Source organism: Barbus barbus (assembly GCF_936440315.1).
Source record: "Barbus barbus genome assembly, chromosome: 24".
Lineage (NCBI taxonomy): Eukaryota > Metazoa > Chordata > Actinopteri > Cypriniformes > Cyprinidae > Barbus > Barbus barbus.
Genome location: NC_136752.1, coordinates 17,720,375 through 17,745,748, shown reverse-complemented (window position 1 = coordinate 17,745,748; position 25,374 = coordinate 17,720,375). Strand labels below are relative to the sequence as shown.

General features: G+C 38.7%; 1 protein-coding gene across 3 annotated transcripts in view; it reads left to right on the top strand.

Annotated features, from left to right (window-relative positions):
• ino80 (INO80 complex ATPase subunit) overlaps window positions 1–25,374 on the top strand; it is a 40,878-nt gene that overhangs the window by 6,726 nt on the left and 8,778 nt on the right. For all 3 annotated transcript variants that reach the window (XM_079375616.1, XM_079375614.1, XM_079375615.1), the window contains exons 14-28: window positions 224–304; window positions 1,182–1,277; window positions 2,122–2,181; window positions 2,530–2,672; window positions 4,175–4,259; window positions 4,473–4,590; window positions 5,175–5,260; window positions 5,360–5,527; window positions 5,726–5,859; window positions 6,628–6,695; window positions 6,775–6,868; window positions 7,072–7,267; window positions 9,793–9,933; window positions 12,387–12,612; window positions 23,383–23,510. In XM_079375616.1, the coding sequence (XP_079231742.1) occupies window positions 224–304; window positions 1,182–1,277; window positions 2,122–2,181; window positions 2,530–2,672; window positions 4,175–4,259; window positions 4,473–4,590; window positions 5,175–5,260; window positions 5,360–5,527; window positions 5,726–5,859; window positions 6,628–6,695; window positions 6,775–6,868; window positions 7,072–7,267; window positions 9,793–9,933; window positions 12,387–12,612; window positions 23,383–23,510 (1,824 nt within the window). The remainder of the gene's footprint in view (window positions 1–223; window positions 305–1,181; window positions 1,278–2,121; window positions 2,182–2,529; window positions 2,673–4,174; window positions 4,260–4,472; window positions 4,591–5,174; window positions 5,261–5,359; window positions 5,528–5,725; window positions 5,860–6,627; window positions 6,696–6,774; window positions 6,869–7,071; window positions 7,268–9,792; window positions 9,934–12,386; window positions 12,613–23,382; window positions 23,511–25,374) is intronic.

The following is a 25,374-nucleotide window of genomic DNA, read 5'->3' as shown; positions in this document are numbered from 1 at the left end:
CATCACAGGAATGAATTATATTAAAATAGAAAATGTTTAATTTAAATTGTAATTGTATTTGACTATTACTATTGTTACAGTATTTTTGATCAAATAAATGCAGCCTTGGTGAGCATAAGAGACAAACAAATGTTACAGACCTCCAAACTTTTGAACAGTAGTGTATATCATATTTTTCCATCATGTCTGTGATCTTTAGATGATTTATGTTTGTCTCTCATAGGGCATTAATGGCATTCTGGCAGATGAGATGGGGCTTGGAAAGACAGTCCAGAGTATTGCTTTACTGGCTCATCTGGCAGAGGTAAGGCAAGGCAAGGCAAGGCAAGTTTATTTATATAGCACATTTCATACACAGTGGTAATTCAAAGTGCTTTACATAAAAGAAAGTGAAATAGACATTAAAATCAATAAAAACATGGAAATAAAAATAATAAAAACAAGGAATTTTAAAATGATATAGAAAATGATTTAAAATAAATTTAGGACTGATGTTCCAAGAAAATTAAGTAGCTACACACTGAAAATCTTAGCATTCACCCTAACTTTTAATAATACTATTTTAGTATTATTAATACATTTACAGAGTTCCATAAATAACAAATAGTAATACTACTATTACGACTACAACTACTAATAAAAAATCTCAAATTTAGTTTTCTTATAGCATTTATATAGCACGTATATGTGCTCTCCATCCCTATTGTATCATCTTCAAGCCAACAGATTGCACTTGAAAGATACTGTATTTCCCAATCTCCAGGCTCTCCGGTCGAAAATCTGGAAAAGGTTTATTTTTTGGGAATAAGACACCAGAATTTTAAAAGAAAACAATTCTCTGTTCTGCTTTCCTGTGCTATCATATTCTTTTCTCCCAAACAAACCCCTGACACCACAAATCAGTTGTTTGGCATCAGTTCGAACCCTCCAGCTGTCTCCGCTGCTCTCTGTGACTTCCAGGGCTTGCGAAAAGAGGAGGATACAGAGTTTTGGTATTTGATATGAAAGTGTAGCGCTGTGGGCCCATAGGAAGCCATGGTAGCATGTTACCTCGTTCTTTAGTTGTTTCCTGTTTTGACCCCTCTCTCCTCTCTCTTTCTTTCCCACCATCTCCGTCCCCTTCCCCCTCCGCTGTCTGCACCTGTTTGGTTTATTTTGTGTTCGTGTGCTCTATCTGACAGAGGGAAAACATCTGGGGACCCTTCTTGATCATCTCCCCAGCCTCAACACTCAACAACTGGCATCAGGAGTTCTCCCGCTTTGTCCCCAAATTCAAGGTGAGTGTGGCAGCTGTGCAGGGAAACACCTGCAGCCGTGGAATCCTTTTTACAGCTCTCTCTCTTGGTCTTTTTCAGTGTCCCTCACTGTCTCAAACTTTTTATAAACCCATTGAACTACGTCTATTTTTAAGAACAATGGAAAATGTGTTTTTTCTTACCCGTTGCATATTTTTGCTGTAAGGAAATGCATGAAAGATTACTGCACTTCTGGTCTGATTTTTGTAATCCTTAGGGGGCAGTGTTGTATCATTTATGGTGTGTTCCACTAATATCAGCATCCTAAATATTAATTTCCTGCCAGTCAGACTAAATCTCACAAATCATCTGTATCTGAAATCCCAGCCAGAAAAACTTTAGGAATATCGGAGGGCTGAGCAATAATTATTTCTTTTTGTTGGCCTGGTAAGGCCAGTAGTTCGGATTAATACTTGCCCTGCCAATGTTTTTACTGGCCCTGCCACAATTTATTTTTAGCAACACATTTTTGTGTGTCAGAAGGAAATATGTTTTTTCATGAATCACTAGTTTTCTTTATATTAAAAACAATATACAAAAAGTATTTAATCATGTTTTTTAATTTGTGTAATAACTGGACATTATAGAGATATAATGCAACTTGACGAAAGCTGTAAATTCAAACAAACACTTTTACTTTCTCATTCTTGCCTGGGTTAATCAATCTATCCTTATTGTACAGCCCTAAATAATTCATGTAATACACCTTGTAATGAAGTTAAGATTATGAAAAGTATATACATGTATTTTAAAGTTGTTGCTTTTTAAGTTTCATGTCTTTATTTGATTTCATCAGGCTTTCATCAGTTTTGTCTCATTCTTGCAGGTGTTACCATACTGGGGGAATCCTCACGATCGTAAAGTTATTAGAAAATTTTGGAGCCAGGTAAACATTTCATAAGAATATTGCTCTATAGGGGGGGAATTCTCACGATCATAAAGTTAATAGAAAATTTTGGAGCCAGGTAAACATTTGATAAGAATATTACTCTAAAACATAGGTCTTAAAGCCTGCTCCTGGTGACCCGCTGTCCTGCAGAGTTCAGTTTCAACCCTAATCAAACACACTTGAACCACCTAATCAAGGTCTTCAGGGTCACTTGAAAAGTCTAAGGCCAGGACTTTGCAAGATAGTTGGTCCCCAGGAGCAGGGTTGAAGACCTATGCTCCAAAGTATCAGACTAATTGAAATCTACTACTTGAACCATGTTTTATTCTTTTATGGCTTCTGTAGAAAACTCTGTATACCCAGAATGCACCGTTTCATGTGGTCATCACCAGTTATCAGCTGGTGGTGCAGGATGTGAAGTATTTCCAGAGGGTGAAATGGCAGTATATGGTTCTGGACGAGGCCCAGGCACTGAAAAGCAGCACTAGGTATTTAGCACTCAATTAGTACTTTTAAAATGTAAAATAGCACTTTTTAGAATGTTTACTTTACATGTATACATGTAGCACTATACAGTCATGGCCAAAAATATTGGCACCCTTGGTAAATATGATCAAAGAAGGCTGTGAAAATTAATCTGCATTGTTAATCCTTTTGATCTTTTATTTAAAAATCCACAAAAATCTAACCTTTCATTGGATAATAAGAATTTCAAATGGGGGGAAATATCATTATGAAATAAATGTTTTTCTCTTTAAAACACTTTTTTTTTTAATACACAATTAACGGCACCCTTTTATTCAATACTTTTTCAAACCTCCATTTGCCAGTTTAACAGATCTAAATTTTCTCCTATAATGCCTGATGAGGTTAGAGCACACCTGACAAGAAATCAGAGACCATTCCTTCATCCAGAATCACTCCAGACCCTTTAGATTCCCAGCTCCATGTTGGTGCTTCTCTTCAGTTCACCCCACTCATTTTCTACAGGGTTCAGGTCAGAGGATAGGCCCACAACATCAAAAATACAGCAGTATATTTCATTGTACACATGGGGTACTTTTTATCCCTGTGTTCACCAAACCCATCTTGAGTATTTGCTGCTAAAAAGCTAATTTTATAGGTTCATCTGACCATAGAAGCCAGTCCTATTTGAAGTTCCAGTCGTGTCTGATAACTGAATATTTAACTGAATAGTTTGTTTTTGGATGAACTAGAATAATTTTTCTTGAAACCCTCCCAAACAACTGCAGCAGTGGTGATGCCATACAAACAAATCTTGAAAAAACAATAAATACACAAAATGAAATAAGCTTAACATAAAAGAAAAACTGAAAAGATTGAAAAAAAATAGAATTTCACCCCTTAAAGCTATAAACGTTGTTTTACATAGTATTTACTGTGTAAACTGACACTAGCATTGCCACACTGCTGATAATCTTAAAATGGCCAAGTACAGCCAGTCAATCACTGTATTTCTGGTTGTCACACTGATAATGCATCCTTAGCTGAACCTTTCAACAAGGGAAAAAGATCTTATAAAAAGCTACAGATGCTTCACGGAGTCTCCAGTACTGGTGCATGTCAGATTTTCCATGTTCCTGTCCTCATAGTCAGTGCAGTGACACTATGTCTGGACTGGAACCCTTCAGAGAATAAGGGCCTCTCGGGCTCTAAGTGTGAGTTTGAGCCTCTCTGGAGATGGCAGCCCATGTGCCAGCAGCTTCTGTTGTGGTGGAACATGATTTATTGCCCAATCAGAGTCTCCACAGGCCGTCAGAGTGGCTTTCATGAGCTTTTAAGTCTCTAAAGTCCCCATAATCAATGGAAGACTTAACCGAGTCTGAGAAGTGAGCTCTGAGAGAATACCTGTAGGATTCAGAGTTCAGCATTGAGTGTTGATGTCATGTCGAGAGTTGTATCCTCCGTTAAACTCAGCCTGCTGCTTGCTTGTGAGGTCTTAGTAGCTGTGTCTGGGTATTCTTGGCAGTGTCCGATGGAAGATTCTCCTTCAGTTCCAGTGCAGGAACCGCCTTCTGCTAACAGGGACACCAATCCAGAACACAATGGCAGAAGTGAGTGTATTCATGTGAGACCTTGCCTGTGTCCCAATGTGCATACTATCCACTAAATTCTATCTATAATTACTAATATGTAAATTCTATATTAGTAATTTTCAATACTATTTAGGGCATATAGGATGGATAGTATGCACATTGGGAAGCAGGGCTTGTTTGAGAGTCCAAGTGTGCGAGTGAAAACCCTGATGTTGTTGTTCTTCCTCTCAGTTGTGGGCCCTGCTTCATTTCATCATGCCCACTCTATTTGACTCTCACGAAGAGTTCAACGAGTGGTTCTCCAAGGACATCGAGAGTCATGCTGAAAACAAATCTGCTATTGATGAAAGTCAGTCAGTTCTTGTGTTTATTACCTTTTTGTTGTTTACTGCTCATTTGATCTCCAAGTAGGTTACAATATGTATTGTGGAAGGGTGGAACAATGTAGTCAAATAAATAATTAAAAAACAAATTCAAGACAAATGTGGATGTTGATGTGAGAAAGACAGTATAGAAAGTCTGAAGTTGATTAAAAAGCTTAAAGTTTGAAGGTTTTCAGTTTGAAGTAGTTTAAAAAGTCATCCTCTGTTCTTCATCTAGTCTATCAGATATAGTTTTATCATTTTGCTAGCATATTTTAGCATGTTGTTAGGCTTTGCTTGTATGTTTTAACATTTAGCTAGCCTAGTCCTAAGCTAGTTGTTAGGTTTTGCTACTGAGGTGTTTGTATCAGAAATTGTAATCTCAGAATAATTCTGAGCCAACATAATTAATTCATTATATATTATTTGGGATTTCAGCTGATATAATATAAATATAATTAAAAAAATGTAATATTAAAACAGCAGCACTCACACTGAGCAAGCAAAGCCTTCATGTTTTGCTTATGTTCTTCTGTCGCTTGATGTGATTTACCGTGGTTTACTCTTTCAGACCAACTTTCCAGATTGCATATGATCCTAAAGCCCTTTATGCTGCGCAGAATAAAGAAGGATGTGGAGAACGAGCTCTCTGACAAGGTGATGTCCTATCGCCCCTCAGTCAAAATTAAGGTTTCATACCTAAAATGTCTATGTATGTGATATTTATGTTGCTTATTTTTCAAACCTGCATCTCAGATTGAAATCTTGACATACTGCCAGCTGACCAGCAGACAGCGGCTGCTCTACCAGGCTCTAAAGAACAAGATCTCCATCGAGGACCTGCTGCAGTCATCAATGGGCTCAGCCCAGCAGGCCCACAGCACCACCAGCAGCCTCATGAACCTTGTCATGCAGTTCAGGAAGGTGAGGCCGGGTTTGTCAGCTTTAAAGTGATAGTCCACCCAAAAATTTGGTTTGAAACCACAACAAGGTGAGTAAATTGACAGAATTTTAATTTTTTGGTTGACTATCCCTTTAAAGCCTGTGTGACCTTTTAAACTCTTATTGTGTATGTAGTGAAGAGCTGCTGTTTTTAAAACATGTTTTTCTCAACTTTAAAAGGTTTGTAACCACCCAGACCTATTTGAGCGTCAGGAGATACGTTCGCCTTTCCACATGTCCCTGAAGCCCTTCATCATGTCCAAATTTCTGTTCCGACACGCCATCCTCCACACGTCTGACCACGGAAAGACCAAGTAAGTTGATCTCAATGTAGCTCCCAGGTTACTGTACATTCCTTAAGGCCCGTTCACACCAAGGATGATAACTAGTTAAGTTAACCGCTCTAATTATGTAAGAATAGGGAAGTCCACACCACAAATGTACACAGAGGAACAATATGGTTGGCATAACTTGTTGGAATAAAGGGCAATATATATATTTTTCTAGCTAATTAATTAAAAAAAAAAAAAACATTGTCAGCTTATCAGAGCATTTAAAGCAGCAGACAACATACAGTTGTGCTCAAAATTATTCATACCCTTGGTAAATTTGATCAAAGAAGGCTGTGAATATAAATCTGCATTGTTTATCCATTTGATCTCCATTTGAGACTGTCCCTGCTAGAAATTTTATAATGGGCCATGGTTCGATTTTCCATCAGGACAATGATCCAAAAAGACATCAAAAACAAAACAAAACTGGTTCACTGAGCACAAAATAAAGCTTCTGCCAAGGCCAACCCAGTTCTCTGATGTGAACTCTACAGAAAATGAATGGGGTGCACTGAAGAGTTGAAGCACCAACATGGACCTGGAAATCTGAAGGGTCTGGAGAGACTGTAGTTTATAGTTTTTGTTACAGTTCTTTGTAGTTATCATGCTTTATGTGAACAAATATTTAGGGTGATTCTTAACCAATGGTGTGGCATTGTTGATTCCATGTTGTTATACAACATGTGTAAAAGCTTTTACAAGTTTTTTACAAATTCAATTCATTGTTTTATTTATTCTCTCACTCCTCAGGCTGAAGCAGACTTTTCTCTCTCCGTTCTCTGCTCAACACATTCAACAGTCTTTGTTTCACCGAAAAAGTAAGTCTCTACTATTCAACAATTATTTTCTGATTTTGTAAACTTATCTAATTTCTGATCATATGTTCAACTGATACAGCTGACGAGGAAGGCAGCAGCTATTCTTTCCTGCGTTTCATCGATGTGTCTCCTGCTGAGATGTCCAACATCATGCTTCAGGGGACTCTAGTCAGGTAAATTATGCCACACTCACGTCAGTCAGAGAACAGGATAGTTCACTTCATATATCAATAAGAATCAAATTATTGCCACACTTGAAATGCATAACTGTGTGAATTAAGGTGAGGTTTGGGTGCATTTCAGCACATTCATTGTTTCCTATGGCAGACAAGCAACTGAGGAGCTGTTTAGATAATAAAATCTCCTCTTTTCTCAGGTGGCTAGCCCTATATCTGTCCTTCAAATCGGCCTACCGGCTCCACCACAGCCGTCTGTGGGATGAAGAGGTGCAGGAGAACGAGGCTAAGGGGAGACCCCGGTTAGACAAGCTGTGTCTTTCACACAGTGATCTCATCCTGTGGCTTAACCGGCCAACATCTTACCCAAATGTCCACAGGAGTCCTATTCTACAGGTGAACTCTGTCGTTCTTTTTCTTGCTTTGTCATATGACAATATATTTACTAGCTGCCTTAATCACCATATGTTAGTGGTTCTCAACCCTTTTGATGGCCCCACTTTATCCAGGACTATTCAACAGCCCTTCGACCCAAGATGATAAACCTCAAATTTTTTTGGTTGCATTTTAAAGATCATTAATATAAATAAATGTAAAAATTTTAACATTTATTTGGCCCCTTCTGGAAGTTGTCCTTTGTAAGTGTTCTTTTGTCTGAACTGTGACAGATTACAAAAATTAAGCATCGACTGTTGTAAAATGATGTCAGATAAATTATGACAGCAGATGCAACAGCTTCATTGCTCTGATTTGCTGTAGTTCTGCAGAACCACAAGCCATTTACACAGTTATTGCATTGAAAGATGTGAGAAGCGGGCAATGGAATGGAAAAAAAAAAAGTTATTTTAACACAAACGCCACATTTTAAGAACGCCACGATCCATTAGATTTTATGAGATGGAAGACGTGAGCGTAACATGTATACATAGAAAAACATACGAAAAGCAGTACAGTGGAATACAAAAAAAAAATGCTTTCTGTGTGAACATCCCCTAGACTTCTCATTATTGGCATACGATCTGGTCGAAAGGTACGTCCAAAGATAATAAGTACTGGTTATTTCTCAGGCATAGTTCAAAAGACACAGTGGAACAGTCTTGCTTCTAGATGTCTAGTTAGCATGTTCGAACAAAACGGAATATCTTCCAAAGATTTGATTGCACAAATTTTGGCATATTTTTTGCTCATCATATTTCTTGCATCCACCGGTTTGGAGTTTATGTATGAGTGCGCAGGTCTACTCTTGCTTTGGGTTACCCCACCAAACCAGATTAAATGACCCTCATCTTTCATTAGCGTCAAAGGGTCGTATTTCGTTGTGGAAACCTTTTCCTACTCACCCACGAGACTCTCCAGTGTTGCTGTATATAAAATGCTGATGGAAATATCAAAGGTCCAAACTGATTAGCGGGGAACGGAAAGACGATAGAGGAAGTGATGCTGGATGTCCCAGTCCAGAAGCTACAGTGTCGTCCCCTGGAGGCCAAACAGCGGCAGGGGTTAACCTGCAGTTTGGCATGCTGACGTGTGTTCAGGCTACGGTCAGGGGAAGCTGTGTTCAGAAGGTGCTGACTGAGGTGTAATATTATCCACTTCCCACTATGGCTTTTATACTACACAAGCGTCTCCTAGCTCCACTGGGGCATGGATGGGGAACACGACACCACAACAGTCAGCTCCCCGTGTGGACTGGTCCATATCGAGGCCTGCTGTTAGACTTGTAAAAAAACCTTAAACTAGACTAACTAGTGACAAAAGTGAAAGCACCTGCCTTTTTCTACAATTTCAGATCTCCCCCAAACACAATTTGGAGCAGTTCAGTTTTCTCCAAACATTGCAACATATTGAGATTTTGACTAGTAAACCAAGATACTGAAACTGATTCCCAGTCTCTAAATTTAAGATGGCAGTGTGTGATTTGTGAGTTATCACGTATTGCTCAAGCCCAGTGCTGAATGTGAACCGAGGGATCCTCCTCTCTGTGCAGATGTAGCTGATCTGTGTGTTGTTGTATGGTAATTAGCATTTCATGTATTTGTATCAGTCAGTGAGCAGCCGCAGGCAGAAGTACTGTGAGAATCTCAGGGCTCTGGATGCTGGATCGTATTGATGCCTCATCTGTGTTTGGACGGTCACGCTCACTGACGTCTTGGCACGAGTTTCAAGCCTGTGCTTTATGAAACGAGACACAAGCACTCCTGCTGACACTGCCCTACTGCACCTTTCTTTCTTTCTTGCTTTCTTTCTCTAGCTTTTTGTTCTTTCATTTTATTGTTGGTGTTTATTTGTTCTTTCAGTCTCCCTGTTTTTGTTCTTTCATTTTTGCTTTCTCTCTCACTCCGCCTTTCTTGGTTTTTTCTTTGGTTTTTTCTTTCATTTTCACTCTTATTCTTCTCTCACTTTCTCTTCTTTCTTTCTCTCTTATCACATGTCTTTCACACCTTATCCATCACTAGCTCACGGCCTCCTCTAAATGAAGCTGACATGTCTGTTTATTCTTGTCACTTTTGTGGATGCAGACAGGAAACAGGCAGATATATAGGCTGGTCTTTATGATTCATGTGAGTCATTAGAGCTGTAGTTTTGACTGTGACCCCATCTGGACGTCTGTTACCACTGTGGTCTCATTTAGGGTATCACTTCTGCTCAGTGTGACCTCTTGACTTGTGACAAATGGAGTTGATGAGATGGGAGTTGGATTTACATTAGATTAGCAGTAAGTCGTTGTAGAGAGTAGTGAGATCACTAGGAGGTGCTGCAGGCCCATATACTCCTTTGTGACAAAATTCACACTTAGTGCAGAAAAACGGCCATCCTCACACACACACACACACTCAGTCATACATGTTGACGTTTTGACAGTATGTGATTTAGTAGGGTTTAATATGCTATACTGACCTTTTTTTCTTTCTTTCCTGCAGGAATTAGTGTTCACGTCCACAGGGGCTTTGCTGATCTGTCACAATGACGTGGTCATCCACAGCAGACGCTCATCCACTCAAACCTTCAGACCATGCCAGCCTACCCAACCACCCAAGTTTTTACTCGCCGTCACACCCAGGGTGAGAAACACACAGCCTTTCCCTCCAAGAACATCTAAGTGGACCATATTGATTGCCAGAACTTTCATTCAGTTTAGTGGTTTGAAATAAATCCAGATTTCTATATGCAGTAACTCTGTTTTCAGTATCCAGTAACAGTTTGGCAAAAGTCAGAAACTCATCAGCGTGGATTTCTGCTGAGGGTGGTCAGATGCTAACAGGGATCTCCTGCTGTCTCAGAAACAAACTTGCTATCCAAAATGAAAGACTTGTTCTCTGTGTGGCCCTCAGTACAAGCCTGGTTTATTTATCCTCTTTGACCCCCTGACAGATCTTCTGCTCAGCTGATCATGACCCCGGTGGAGAGTAACCAAACAACACAAGCCCACCAGTGAGAAATCAGAGTTCTTGGTTAAGGGCTGCTTTTCTGGCTGAGAATAAACAGCCCATCAAAAACCACACAGCCATTTGGGATACTCGCAAACTTGGGGATGTTATCACGATATTGTGAATTCACATGTTTGGTACTAATGGAAACATGGTAGTTGAGACTGAAAACATTATTTGCTGGATCAACATTCCTATCAAACAATTCTAACCAAACTATCGGAGTGGTTTTCAGATCTTTTTAGATAATTTCTACAATAATATTATAATTTCTGTTTACATATTTGTATTAGATTTTATAGTTATGAAATTAATAATATATATTTATATTATTATATATATAATATATTATTTATATTATATATATAATATATTATTTATATAAATAGTAATGTCAGTATTCTTATGTGTTCTTATTTATCTTATAATTTCATGTAATATAATGAAATAATTAAGTATTTAAATATATTTTATAGTATTTTATAAAATTAATAATGTTATAATTATTCTACATTCTTATTCTGCTATTTAAATATTATAATTTTATTTTATTCACTCAGTTTTCTTCGTTGTATTCCCAGTTTAAACCTCTGCTCTTTTTCTAACCCTAACAATGATCCACCTTTTAAACCTTTTATCTTTTATCAAATGACAGTTTGATCAGGATCTTTTACAAGGCCTTAAGCCTAACCGTAACCCTAAACCTAAACTGAAAATCTGATTGGTAGATAGGAAGGTTGTTTCGGATCCAACAAAAGAGGGTGAGCCAGGAAAACTTCCTACTTAAGCTAGTCAAGATATTAATCTTTTATACGTGACCAGTGTGCTTGTACTAAATCATATCCGCAACGTTAATGGTTCAGCCATGTATGAGAAACTGTTCTTTTTCCTCCAACATCTGCTGTTAACTTGGCTAATGTGAGGGTATCTCTCTGTTATCCCAGCCCTGGGAGTCGGGATTGTGTCTGGCCTCATGGGCACGATGTGAGAATTGGCACCGCGTTGGCACCGGCCCCTAGGCACCAGGGGCATATGGGCACTGTGGGAAAGTGATAAGATAGATTAGTCGCCTTTTTTCTCTTTATTCATGAGGGACTCTTGACCCTGTTGGCTTTTTATGGCCACATCTGCGTGTTCGCGCTCCTATTGGTCAGCTGTTTGCTACAAACCTGGAAGCCTGGCCAAAGCTGAGCTGTTTTTCATCAGAGATAAGAATGAAAGGAAGATAATATCATCCGCTTGTCAGCACGCCATAAAATTCTCCGAAAAGCTGAAAGAGGGATAAAGCGAGAGGGAGAGGGAGAGAAAAGAAACGGCCAGTGGAAGGGGTTGTGAGCAGTGTGAATCACTACAGGAAATGGTCATCTGTTACTCAAAGACCTGTTAGCGCTGTTAGCACCACTGACCTCTGCCACGCTTTCCTGCCAGAGCGGCGGGGTTCGGACAAAATGTCAGAAAGACAGGGTTGTGCGTGCCTGTGTGTGTGTGTGTGTGTGTGTGTGTGCGCACGTTCAACAACTGGAAATGATTCTTCTCCCCCTCAAGCTCCAATTTGTTTGGTGTTTCTTAGCGATAAAAAGATTGTATAGGGAAATAGATGCCAATTATCTGGAGGAAAGACACTTTGATGGTGTAAACAGAGATCTGCTTGAGATCTGCTAGTGAGCGACGCCGTGTGGTACCATCACAGAGAGGCTCAAAATCACTCTCCAGAACATTTTCGTTCACCATTCCTGGCTAGTGGAATAATCTTCCCCCTATCCGGAACGCCGGATCCCTGGCAACCTTCAAGCAACAACTGAAAACTCATCTCTTTCGGCAGTACTTGACTTCATCCTAAACTAAAAAAAAAAAAACTTTCCCTCTATCTTTCTCTCCACCTACTAGCTTGTACTTATTTGAACAATGACTGAGACTTGGTGTTACGAGCACTTGTCTGCTCTGTCTGATTGCCTCTTCAAGATTAATCGCTTTTTGTATTCCCCAATTGTAAGTCACTTTGGATAAAAGCGTCTGCCAAATGACTAAATGTAAATGTAAATGTAAACAGCCTCTGTGTTGACTAAGGGATTTTCTTCTTTCCCTAGGTGACTTCAGTTCCCATGGAACGCTACTGTGCGGATCGCAGCGCCGAGTATGAATGGAGATTAATACGAGATGGAGGGAGTCTCATTGCCAAGCAGTGCTTCCTGTACGGTTCCCCCGAGCTGGCTTGTGCCTGGGCTCAACGCTCTCAGGCCTTCCTCCCTCAGAGCCCAGGGGGCGTCATGGCCCTGCAGCAAAGACACGGCTGGTCCTTCATAAGGATCCCAGGTAGGTGAAATCCTGGATGGGAGTTAGCGTGCGTGCATGTGTGTTTGTTTATGTTTGCTCGTGTGTAAAAGCGGTCGAGAGGTACTTCGTTTTTCCAAGACGTTTGTATCCGGCTATTGTCCTTGCAAAGACATTTTTATTTAAGACAAAGGACTTTCTCACGTTCATTGGTTTGCTCATAAAGGTTTCGAATGTCTCGAGAGGAAGTCAAAATTTTATTGAAATGTATAATGCCCTCAGAAGCGACAACTCCCTCCTTTAGACCAAACACAAACCAGAGAACTGTCTCAGCTCCTTATGGCAAGCCTTCAGGCCCTGAGGGACCCCATGGCACCGCTGTGCTCTGGGGCCAAAGTGCATTTCAATCAAAGAAAACTGGCTAAAAATGAGATGGAGACCCATGGGAGAGTGCTGGAGGTCATGGAAGAGGCCACGTCTGAGGGCCGGTGCACCTCAGTCACAGTCACTGTTTTGGCATTAATGCACAGCCATTCGTCACATGTTTAGCATGGCAGTGCGATGGGAGTAGTGCCAGGCGATACTTAAGACTTAATTTGCAGATAAGACTGATTTTTGCATCGGCCTGTTGTGTGATTTACGCGCAGGCGTGTATTTGTGTGCGCGTTCCAGTGTAATTGCTGGGAGCAGACTGGGGAAGAGAAAGAGGTCTGGGAGTGCTTGTGAAGTTGGGAGGGGGGACAAAGCAAGGAAGTTGGACTATTGGACATTGTTTCTGCACAGCGTTAGGTAAGCGCTTTGAATGTGTATGTGTGTGTATCACTGTGAATGTTCATTCACAGGCTTAAGGTGTTTCAGAGCGCACATTTCTCAGAGTCATACTGTACCCAGGGAAGGAAGTGACACAAGACTGGGTAAGAGTCATTGAAGTATGCTGGCGGTCCCACCACTGGCTCGTGGAATTGAAAGCCTACATCTCCATGTAGAGGCTGATGGAGGATTTATGAGCAATGACTGGATACTGTGTTGAACGATTCCTAATTATAGGGTAATACATAGGGTAATATATATAGTCGTGGTCAGAATTATTGGCACCCTTGGTAAATATGATCAAACAAGGCTCTGAAAGTAAACCTGCATTATTAATCCTTTTGATCTTTTATTTTAAAAAATCACAAAAATCTAACCTTTCATTAAACTAAAACAATTTAAAATGGGGGAAAATCTCATTATGAAATAAATGTTTTGCTCAAATACACGTTGGACACAATTATTGGTACCCCTAGAAATTATTATGAGTAAAATATCTCTGAAGTATATTCCCATTCATATTCACAATTTTGAGCACTCCAGGGTGATTATGAACATGAAATTATCCAGCCATGACTTCCTGTTTCACAGAAATATAAATAGGAGGGAAAACTAAGCCCAAATGCCCTTAATCATCCATCACAATGAAAAAAGCCAAAGAATATATTTCTGATGTGCAGAAAAAGATAATTGAGCTTCACAAATTAGTGAAGTGGCTTTAAGAAAAGAGCTAGAGCAGTGAAAATTCCCATTTCCACCATCAGGGCAATAATTAAGAATTTCCAATCTACAGAAAATGTTACGAAACTGCCTGGAAGAGGACGTGTGTATATCGTCCTAATGCACGGTGAGGAGGAGAGTTTGAGTGGCTAAAGACTCTCCAACGACTACAGCTGGAGAATTGCAGAAAATAGTTGAGTCTGGGGGTCAGAAAACCTTAAAACAATATTGTCAAACAGCACCTACATCACCACATGTTGTTTGGGAGGATTTCAAGAAAAATTCTTCTAGCTCATCCAAAAACAAACTCCAGCATATTCAGTTATCAGGCACGACTGGAACTTCAAATGGGACTGGCTTCTATGGTCAGATGAACCTAAAAAATTAGCTTTTTAGCAGCAAACACTCAAGATGGGTTTGGTGAACACAGGGATAATAAGTACCCCATGTGTACAATGAAATATATTGCTGTATTTCTGATGTTGTGGGCCTATATTTCTGCTGGAGGTCCTGGACATCTTGTTTAGACACATGGCATCATAGATTCTATCAAATACCAACAGATAAAAAAATCAACAAGTTACTCTGTTAGAAATGTTATAATGGGCCATGTTTGGATCTTCCAACTGGACAATAATCCAAACACAAACCTCAAAATCAACACAAAAATGGGTCACTGGGCACACAACTTTATGTATATGTATGTGTGTGTGTGTGTGTGTGTGTGTGTATGTGTGTGTATGTATATGTATATATATATATATATATATATATATATATATATATATATACATACATACATACATATTTTTATTTACCCCTTAGTTATAGAGTTATGGATAAATTTATACCTGAAACAACCATCAAACAAATGTGGACATGTTCACCTCTGCCCTCTTCAAAGTGCAAAAACATTTACTGTGTTTACTGTATCACACACACACATTTAGCAAGATGCATATTTTTTTGGGCTGTTAACATCGGTGTGGCCGCCCATTGAGCGGGTTGCACACATGACAGTGTTAGTGTACTAGCTGCTGTACCTTTCGTGTCACACTAATTGGGGGGCAGGCCACAGGAGGACAGGCTTTCTCTTACAATAGCTCTGCACATTGTTGTAATGCGACTGCTGCTTTGAGCTGTTGTTTTGATGGAGAGAGAGTGAGAATGCTGCAGAGCTCAGCTCACAGACAGCCTGTGGGAAACTCTGCTTTCCCTTCCTGTTCTTTCAAAGAATCTCTGCACTCCAGCAAAATGGCCGGAAATATTCCTGGCCTTTTTGATTTGGGGCCCAAACAACAGTGACTGCATAATTGTTTGTGATCGCCCCGCCTTTCTGCCTGTGAAAAACTGCCAGGCTGCACCAAGGTGTTTGGAAAGATTATCCACATGGTTTGTGTATTAGAAAGTAATATCTATCTATCTATCTATCTATCTATCTATCTATCTATCTATCTATCTATCTATCTATCTATCTATCTATCTATCTATCTATCTATCTATCTATCTATCTATCTATATTATTTAAATAAAAAACAAGAGTATAATCACACTATCAAACATTGAATAGAATAGTATTTACATTTTAATTTAATTATTTATTATTCTTTTACAATTACTATACTTTTTAAAAATATATATTTTTGTCTGAAGCTTCATTTATTTGCTAGTAGTAGGACACATTATGGGAATATGGCCAGGAACAGACTCGAACCCTCATTTCCCATGAGCTCCACTGCTCAATCTGTTCTCAAGACCACCGCTTGTTTTGCTTTTGCAGGTCAAAGGCTGCAGAAGTCATGATGTCGACCTTTCGTGAAACGAGTTTCTTCCCTGATGCAGGTCTCCTTTTGGCCTACAGAGGGAGCATTTTGCTTGGTTTTAGTCTGCTTTGCCTCTCCCTTTTGTGTGAAATTCAAAATGTGGTCACATCTTTCACCCCCTTTGCTTTTGTGTTTGGGTTAGGCGGGATCTGGCGAGTATAATCAATATACGACAGCTTAATGACAGTCTCCCTGATTCGCTAATTTCACCTCCCGTCCCAGCAAGATCTGTGGTCGCTGGACTGATGCAAGACTCTGTAAACATTGTGTGTGGCAAATGTGTCACATTTCATATGATTTTTACCTACAAAAAGATGGCTTTAGATGGAATATCCTACTATCTGAAACCATTTCATCAGCAGCTGGCCTGTGACTTTTTTGACTTTCTAATTCTATTTAGCACTTTTTACAAAGTTTAAAGGGATAGTTCATCCAAAAATGAAAATTCTGTCATTAATTACTCACCCTTGTGTCGTTTGAAACCCGCAAGACCTTCGTTCATCTTCGGAACACAAATTAAGATATTTTTGATGAAATTCGAGAGCTTTCTGACCCTCCCATAGACAACAACACAACTGACACGTTCAAGACCCAGAAAGGTAGTAAGGACATCATTAAAATAGTCCATGTGACATGAGTGGTTCAACCGTAATGTTATAAAGCTACAAGAATACTTTTTTGTGCGCAAAGAACATTACCATGCTTCATAACATTAAGGTTGAACCTTACTCCCTTTTTTGGGCCATAAAACAAGGATGTGATTTTTCCATATAAATACGAGGGATGTGATTTGCATAGATCTGTGGGGATTTTGTTTTGTAAATGTTTTTGAAATCGCACAAATGGCTAATACTTAAACGGCGAAAAGGTTGTTTTCTAAAACATCATGGTCTGAATGGTCCTGAGAGCGCTGCACGAGTTGGCGGCGCCATCTGCAGGACAGTTAAAAGTGTTCAAATGATTCAAAGCGCCAAACGCGAGCAGAGTCAGCGCTGAAATGTGTTACTCCACTCGACCCGGTGACTTTTTATGAATGGCGGTGAGAATTTGAGATTGCTAGTGCGGTCATAAAAGTCGCAACGGTTGTGATGTAATTCTATAATAGGTTGTAGTCTGACGCGCTACATGTCTGCTGTTACAGTACTGTAGTGATGTTACGTTCGTGAACGAATCGTTCTTTTTGAACGAATCTTTTAGGTGAACGAATCATTCTCGTTCACGTAATCCATTGACTGAGACTCATATTTCTCGTTCACTGAAACTCCTCCCTCCACCGCAGCGCGCCGCTATTGCGCGCATGCGTAGCTCTGGACCGTTTCCTCTGTCAAAGAATGACTAAACCTCGAGCCAATAGCCTTCGAGTATGATACGAGGACGGAGCATGTGATTTGTTGAATCTAGTGAACGAATACGCCCTTCATTGAGTTGCTTTGAGTTTGAAAGAGTCAAATGAACTGTTACATACATACATCTCGTCTCATTATTACGTTCGTCGTTCGAACAACTGGTTCTTTGTTTTATTTTTTTATATTAGTGTTGTTTTATGTTTGAACAGTTACATACTTTTAAATAAAAAAATATTTCATTATGTTAGTCATGTCATGCACTTTTGTTTGTTTAAAAACTGTGAAACATAAAAAAATATGGCAGTATTGATTATTTGCGTCACGTCATCCCATCTCATTTGCGTCACGTGACTCACGTCAGCAAATAGCATTTCAGCTCGGGTTTAGAAGGGGCATGTAATTGGTTGGATCGAACGAACGAATATAATAGCATCATTGACCGAGATGGCTCTGTTTTGAGTCTGAACGAGAGAGAGATCTCCCGTTCGTGAACGAATTGAACGAACTGGTAGCTATACCCAGTTCGTTGACCGGGTAGGTCGGCCATTCTGTCAATCTAGTTCATCAATCAGCAGAAAGCGGATGCAAAGCACAGGTATCCGTACTGTGCATGCACGCTTGTTTATATTCATATTTTACATACAGAATAACTCCTCGTTTAACATAATCTCAGATTTGAACGTGTAAATCTCTGCCTAAACAATTAAATGTTAACTAGCCTAGTATGCAAACAAATAAAAAAACACTTGTGCTTTGGTCATCCGAAAAGAGTGTAATTTAAAAGATAAAAAGAGTAATGACTTTGATCACTTATTTAGACTTATTTTATTCATTTAATGAGAAGGGCACACTTTTTAATTTAGCCAAATCGGTTTTTATTTTGTAACAAGTAAATACGTTAGTTGAACGGCACATGCTGACGTATTTGTGTAATATGGAAAAATGGTCACTGAACGAGTTAGTGAACGAATCTGAACGAATCATTTTGGTGAACGAACGAAAAATGAACGAGTCTCTGGAAAGAACGAAAATTTCCACCACTACAGTACTGTGTTTAGTTTCGATTCACTGTTAGTGCTAGCTGCGCTGCTCTTGGTTTGAGCAAGAACGCAACATTCGTCATTAGAAACGTATATAAATCTGTTGTTTAGCCTACTAAGAGAAGTTTCAGTATCACAGAATCTTCAGAAATCATTCTAATATGCTGATTTGCTGCTCAAGAAACATTTCTCATTATTATCTATGCTAAAAACAGTTTTGCTGCTCAATATTTTTGTGGAAACAATGATGTGCAAGAAATTATGATCCGCACTCATGAGAACAGTCTTGTTTTCAACAATCATCACCAATACATCGTCATAAGCAATTATGGTTTTCACACTGTAAATACTCCAGATTTATTATATAACATCTTAAAGATTAATTCGACCAATTCTAGTACATGAATGAAGAACTAGAACTTTCTATTTTTCTTTAATGCAATTTGGTGTCAGTTATTTATGTTTATGAATCCAAAATGCTTCCCGTTTCGATAGTTCTTTGTTTATATTACCTCCTCGACGTGACCCATAAACCTCTTCTGTTCCTATACGTTCCGATTGCTTGATGTTGTGTCCCATTTCATTAAAATGTCTCGCTACTGAAGAGGTTATATCTTGTCGTCATATACTCGATTTATGTTCGTTAATCCGTCATTTAAATTGACGTGATGATTTTCCTATATATATCTTTTGACAGGGACATTTTAACATATAGGTCACATTACAAGTTGAACAAATAATACAAGATGTAATTTTAAAACATTTCTGTGTTACTGGACTCAAACTCTTTACACTTCACTAAATTCTGGCATGCAGCACAGTTTCTGCACGGGAAACAGCCTGTGCAGTCTTTTCTCCTTACTACATCTGAATTTACCATCATATCTGATAGGTTTCGTTATCTTTTAAAAGTGAACAATGGAACAATTTAAAGATTCATCAGATGATAATATGTGCCAATATTTATAAATGATCGATTTTATTGTATTACTGTGCTCATTGTATGTCAATGAACAATTTACTGAAAAATTTCTTTGTTTTTTATTGTATTTATTTATTTTCAAAAGATCATGCCTATTCAATTTGTTCACCTTATCCAATGCGTTATTTAACCAACTTTGTGGATACCCTTTAGAACGAAATCGTTGAAATAGCAGTTTTACCTGTTCCTCGAATTCATGTTCAGTACTACAGTTACGTTTTAATCTATGTAACTGACTGATCGGTAAACTACGTTTTAAAGGAGCCGGGTGATCAGTCAATTCAGTCAATTACATAGATTAAAACAACTGTAGTAACTGTAATTTGTGTTCCGAAGATGAACGAATTTCTTATGGGTTTGGACCAACATGAGGGTGAGTAATTAATGACAGAACTTTCATTTTTGGGTGAACTATCTACTAAGGTATAGTTCACGTAATGTTGTATTTAACCACACTGACTCATTGTATGGACAAAAACAGCTGAAAGGGCCATTAAAATATCTTTTGTGTTCCCCATTAGACAGTTATTCAAAACAAAATCAGGGTGAGTAAATGATGACACAATTTTAATTTCAAGTGAATTACACCTTATTTTGGAATTATATCACATTTCAAATCTGAGCTCATGCTCTTCTAAACTGTGATTGCGTAATTCATTCGTGCAACTCTGCCCTGTTTTTAAGGTGCAGTAATCACTGTCACTTCTAAATTTTGCCAATTGACAGAGTGGCAAAACAAATATTGTTTGTGTTGAGCACCAGCCTCATCCCTTGGCCCTGTGCTCATGTTTAGGTGTTGACTAGTGGTTGTACTGGGCGTCAGTAAACACTAAAGCTAATTTTATAGCAAGTTAGGCCAGTGCTTGAGTTGTCGCACACTGTCCCTTTTCCAGAAGAAGCGGCCCTAAAGCTGAGATCGCTTTAATGAAATTAGCAAGCAGCGGAAAGGCAATTAAGTAGGCAGGGGGGTTAATGAGCTCGTCCAGGGCTCTGTGACAGATTTTTAAATTGGTTCACCCTCGGGTCAGACCTGAACTGTGGACAGGAGGGATTGGATTGGAGACTATGCTCTTGGAAGGGCAGTCTTGAGGGGTTTCCACCAGCAGGTGGGTTTAATTGATAGCAGTAACCAGAATGATGTCTAATGGCACAGCGCTTGGTATCTTTGTTCTCCCTCTGTTTTGCAGTTGGAAGGTATCCTGAAAATACACAAAGCCGTCCTCGATGAACTTTCATTCCGACATAATCCACCCCTAAATCTGTTATCGTGAAAATCTAAATGATGACGTCACACTTGTTAGTTTCCCCTGAAAATGTTTTTGTATGAGATTAGTTGTGTTTGATAAGCATGTCTAAGAGCTGGTTTTAGATGAAGTAGCATGTGTCTGACTAATTGCAGACTCGTCAGACTTGTGAAATAGGACGTGTGGGGGGATTTGATAAGACGGGAATGGAAACACCAGAGGAGACTCTGTGGTGCCGGTGCCGTTGAGTTGTGGGTACACAGTTGTGGGTTCACATCATCCCCTTAGACCACCATCCTCATCCCACAGTCTTTCATGGGCTTCATAAAGTGGGATCTGGCAGCTCTTTCCCTCATCCCTCTGACGCCAGACCCATTAGATTAGAGCTTTATGGGACGGGCGTATGGGAGACTCTTCTCTCTTCGTGAAACCATCCTTCTCTCAGTCGGGAACCTGAAACCTTGGCTTTTTTCTAAAGAAACCATTACTGTTAACACTGTGGGATATGGTTGTTAAATTTCTGCATGTATTTCAGCAGGCAATCTCTTGGTGAAAAATGTGATCCTTCAAGCAGTCTTTAGTGGTCTGAAAGTGTAGTATATAATCATTATGTAGCATAGTCTATAATCATTGTATGGTGTATAATCAGTTCCAGTAGATCTTTATTGAATCTGCAAGTCACTGTAAAAAAAAACTAGAGCAATTTAAGGTATGTACACTACCATTAAAACATTTGGGGGCAGAATATATTTATTCAAAATATTTATATTTAAATTAAATGCTGTTCTTTTGAATTTTCTACTCATCAAAGAATCCTAAAAAAACAACAACAACAATCATGGCTGAACAAAAATATTAAGCAGCAAATGGCTGCGGAACATTCTGCAGAAAATAGAAATATTTCATAGTATTTTATATTTTACTGTATAATTGATCAATGAAATTAAATTTGAATTTCAGTTTTGCAAATTAACTGTTTTGTAAATAGTTTTTTTCTGTATATTTTCAATATTAAAGTCAACAGCAAGGCTTTTAATGAAGCAAAGAATCAAACTGGTTTTAATCTAACTTTTTAGACGCTTGCTTTGAAACTCTTCAGAACGCTGATGGATATGCAGTTTCTTCATGATTAGTAAATGAAGAATTTGTAAACGTAAAGTGTCTAATTTGTTTTTCCAATTTCACTGCCAGATAATCTCATCAAATTTGGACTTTTTTTAAGTTGGACAATAATGAGAATTCAAGTGTAATTTTGTGTGATTTGCTTGTAAATTACATGATTTGCTCTGAAACTTTCAAACAGAACTTGCCATCCTCTCTGCAAACATATCGCTTAGATGTGATCTAGTTTTCCATCTAATTCAGTGCAGCCGAATGTAACTGTTTCGATGTATAAGAGGATGCAGGCTCGTTCGTTAGTCTTTTGGATTATTAAAACTTGAAAATACCTCTTTGGTCAAATATGGCCCACAGGCCTGATGTTTAAGACCCCCTGCCTTAGAGAAAATGTTCATCTCGGGTGGAGTAAATTAGATCCATGTCGTCATTATCTTGTGGATCATCAACACGGTAAGTATGAGATTCTTGAGTGGATGGGTTAATTTGAGCCATTCTCCACCACTCATTGAAAAGGTTACACACATGCCCTTTTCAGGGTCATAGGGGTGTTGAGTCAGGGTTCAGCTATGGTTCACATTAGCATGGCCATGATGTGGTAACAGCAACATGGTCATGCTGGCCGTGTGTTTGACATGATTTTTGTACTGTCTAAGGCTAGGCCAGCAGGCCTCAAACTGTCTCTGGGGATCTCTAGATTGCTCTGGCAGCCGGCTCATTTTGTGTGTATAATCACTTTCTGAGTGCCCATGACTAGCAGGGTCATTTAACTCCCCCCCCCCCCCATGAGCTGACCCTAGGGTCAAGAGTTGCACCAGTCAACAATGGGAAGCCCGTGCTTCCTCTTTTGTAAGCACCGTTGGGGTGACAGCACTGACAGACCATTGCCACAAAATTTTCTGGTCTGTGAACGTCAATCAAATGTGTTGAGGTCTTACATAACTGATGTACATTTGATGACCACCTTAAATTTTGATGTGGATTAGATGAAAACAAACAAAAAAAAGTTACTAGAGATGCATCAACATTAAAATTCTAGATATTGATTGATAAGCTCATGTTATGGGCAAAGATATAATTCAGTATTATTTAGTTTTTTATAAAAAAGAAAGAAGAAAAAAACACACTTAAACCGTCATGAAAGCGCATCGGATTTAGGCATCACAACAATATGATGCACAGTATGGAAATTGAAAAAAGGCTAGATATTGATAGGCTCATGTTATAGCCAAAGTCAAAACTCAATACTATTTTGTCTAAAAAAAAAATAAAAGCCTCTGTCATTCTGAGTGTAGTACGTACAGTATATTTTTGCCTAATTTTGGTCTTTCAATAAAGCGTACCATTTCACTCTTAAGTAAATTTTCTTTTCCACTTAAGAGAATGTTTCACTTTTGTGCTCAATTGTTCGCGATATCATAAAACAAACATATTGAAAGAACTTTACAGCGTATCTGTAACAAATTTTGCTGCTGAGAGTGGGGTTTCTGTCATCTGCAATTGAGGAGCAGGAAATGGAAACCCGGAACGGAGCTGCAGCGGAGTGATTATTGAACGTTTGAGCATGGAGGGGAAATTGCTGTCACTCGACAAGCTTATTCATTATATTGCTTTGATTTGTCTAATCAGCTCCATTCCGACAGTGTGGGATACAGTTTTGATCTTGTGAGTTGACACATTATTTACCATTTTTCAGTGTTTTGAAATGTTTTTCTCCTCTTTGTTCTTCAGACAAAGAGTCTCTGATCACAGACAGCGGGAAGCTTCACACTCTAGACCTGCTGCTGACTCGACTGAAGTCTCAGGGCCACCGAGTTCTCATTTACTCGCAGATGACCCGCATGATAGACCTTTTAGAGGTGAGTGCTTCCAGGAACTTCTCACAGTCGTTGACTGACAGCTCTGTGGCCTGTGAACATTACGTAACTACGTCATGTCATTGTGACATGTTTTTTCCTTTAACCTTCAACCTTTCCTTCATGTCCACAGAAAGCTGTCTGTTCTGAAGCGACTGTAGATACCTGAGGTCGCGTTGTATGTGTTTTGTTTACATGTTCGTTGTACTTTGAGTGTTAATCCCACAAAAGGAGAGATAAAGGCTAAATTTGATCAAGCATTGTGAAGGGAATGTTTGCTTTTAAATGGCTTCATATTGTTAAAGTTGGACAAAGCTGAGCGAAGAGAACTGGAGGAAACAATCACTTTTTCCAGAGGCACACAGTTGTTTGCCACATGTTCAGCAGCAAGCTAAACATGGAGCTAAAAGTAGAAGCCTCTAACAGCATTGTCAACACAGGCTGCTTATAATCCTACACAACAGCGCTCGTAGTCTAGAAACACCTCCTTAGAATCAAAAGGAATTCCTTCCGATTTATTTTGGCTTAAGCCTTTTCCATGGCAGCCTCTCTAAAGTCTGATTACGAAGATTTGACTTCCTTTATTTGTGAAGTAGTTGGCCTATAGAAAAAGTTACAAATGGAAAAACATGGCATCAACCTTTGGCTTTGATTGGCCATTAGTTTTGGCATAGACATGTATATCTACACCTTATATTATTATTTTATGTCAACGTGAAAATCTTGATTGATCCTATTTTCTTTTTGGATACATTCCTGGTCTTATTATGAATAATTATTCAAATGCAATTCAAAAGAAATTAAATGTTTGGCTTCACATTCTTTCATCAAAATGTAATAACTTATCCCGTGCTGAAATGACTGCTTTTCAGCTGGCATCACACATTTGTCTTATTTTTCATGTGATGGATAATATATTATCCACAATTTCCTGCTCTTTTAATAGAAATATGTCACAATAGAAATAACCAGACTACTTTTGTAGTTAGTAGATTACTTTTTACTTTATTTACTAGAACCCTGTCCTAAATATGTATATATTTTCATTTATAAAGACCCATTTATGTTGTGTGTGGGATTTTATAAAAAAAAGTTGCAAAATATATGTATGCAATATTAAATTGTATGTAAAATATATTGTAAAATATGTATAATGTAATATATAATGACATATAAAATAACTTGCATGTATTTAAAATGAAATTGTAACTGAAATTAAATAAAATATCCATCCAAAATGTTTTACTGTTAAAATGTTTAAAATCATTCAAATGTTTTAAAAACATTACATTAAACAAATGCAATTTCTGTCTTAAGCTAACATGTCAACTTTGACAGCCCTAAAAATGCATTTTGTAAAATCAATTTTTTTTCCCCCACATTTTTTGCGGACTCCATAGAAACCCTTGTGGGGCGCTGGAGCCCAGTTTGAAAAGCTCTGTATCGATGTATTCTCCGTGCAGAAGCTGAAGATTGTCAAGTCTTGTCTCTTTTGATATCGTGTCTCTCCAAGCAGATCCCTTGAGTGTTTTGGTCATGTTTTTTAAGTTATTATGTTTTCAATAGCTCAACTCTCACTTGAGATCCGTTCAAGCATATTCCAGGCTTTGTTCCTAAGTCTCAGGCTAAATCATGTTATGTTCGACATTCTGCTAACCTGGATTTATATTCTCAGTGGTGTAATGTCGTTTAAGATGGTCTCATTTGTTACTTACAGCTGCAGAGAAGCTTGGGATTTGTGATCTAATGTTACTTCAGGCTAGAACAAAGTCCTAATCAGAGACATTTAATGTCAAAGAGAGTGCTAATGCTCGGTTCATGCGGTCCAGATGTGCTTTTGGGAGGCCATCCAGTGGAGTGGTTGGCC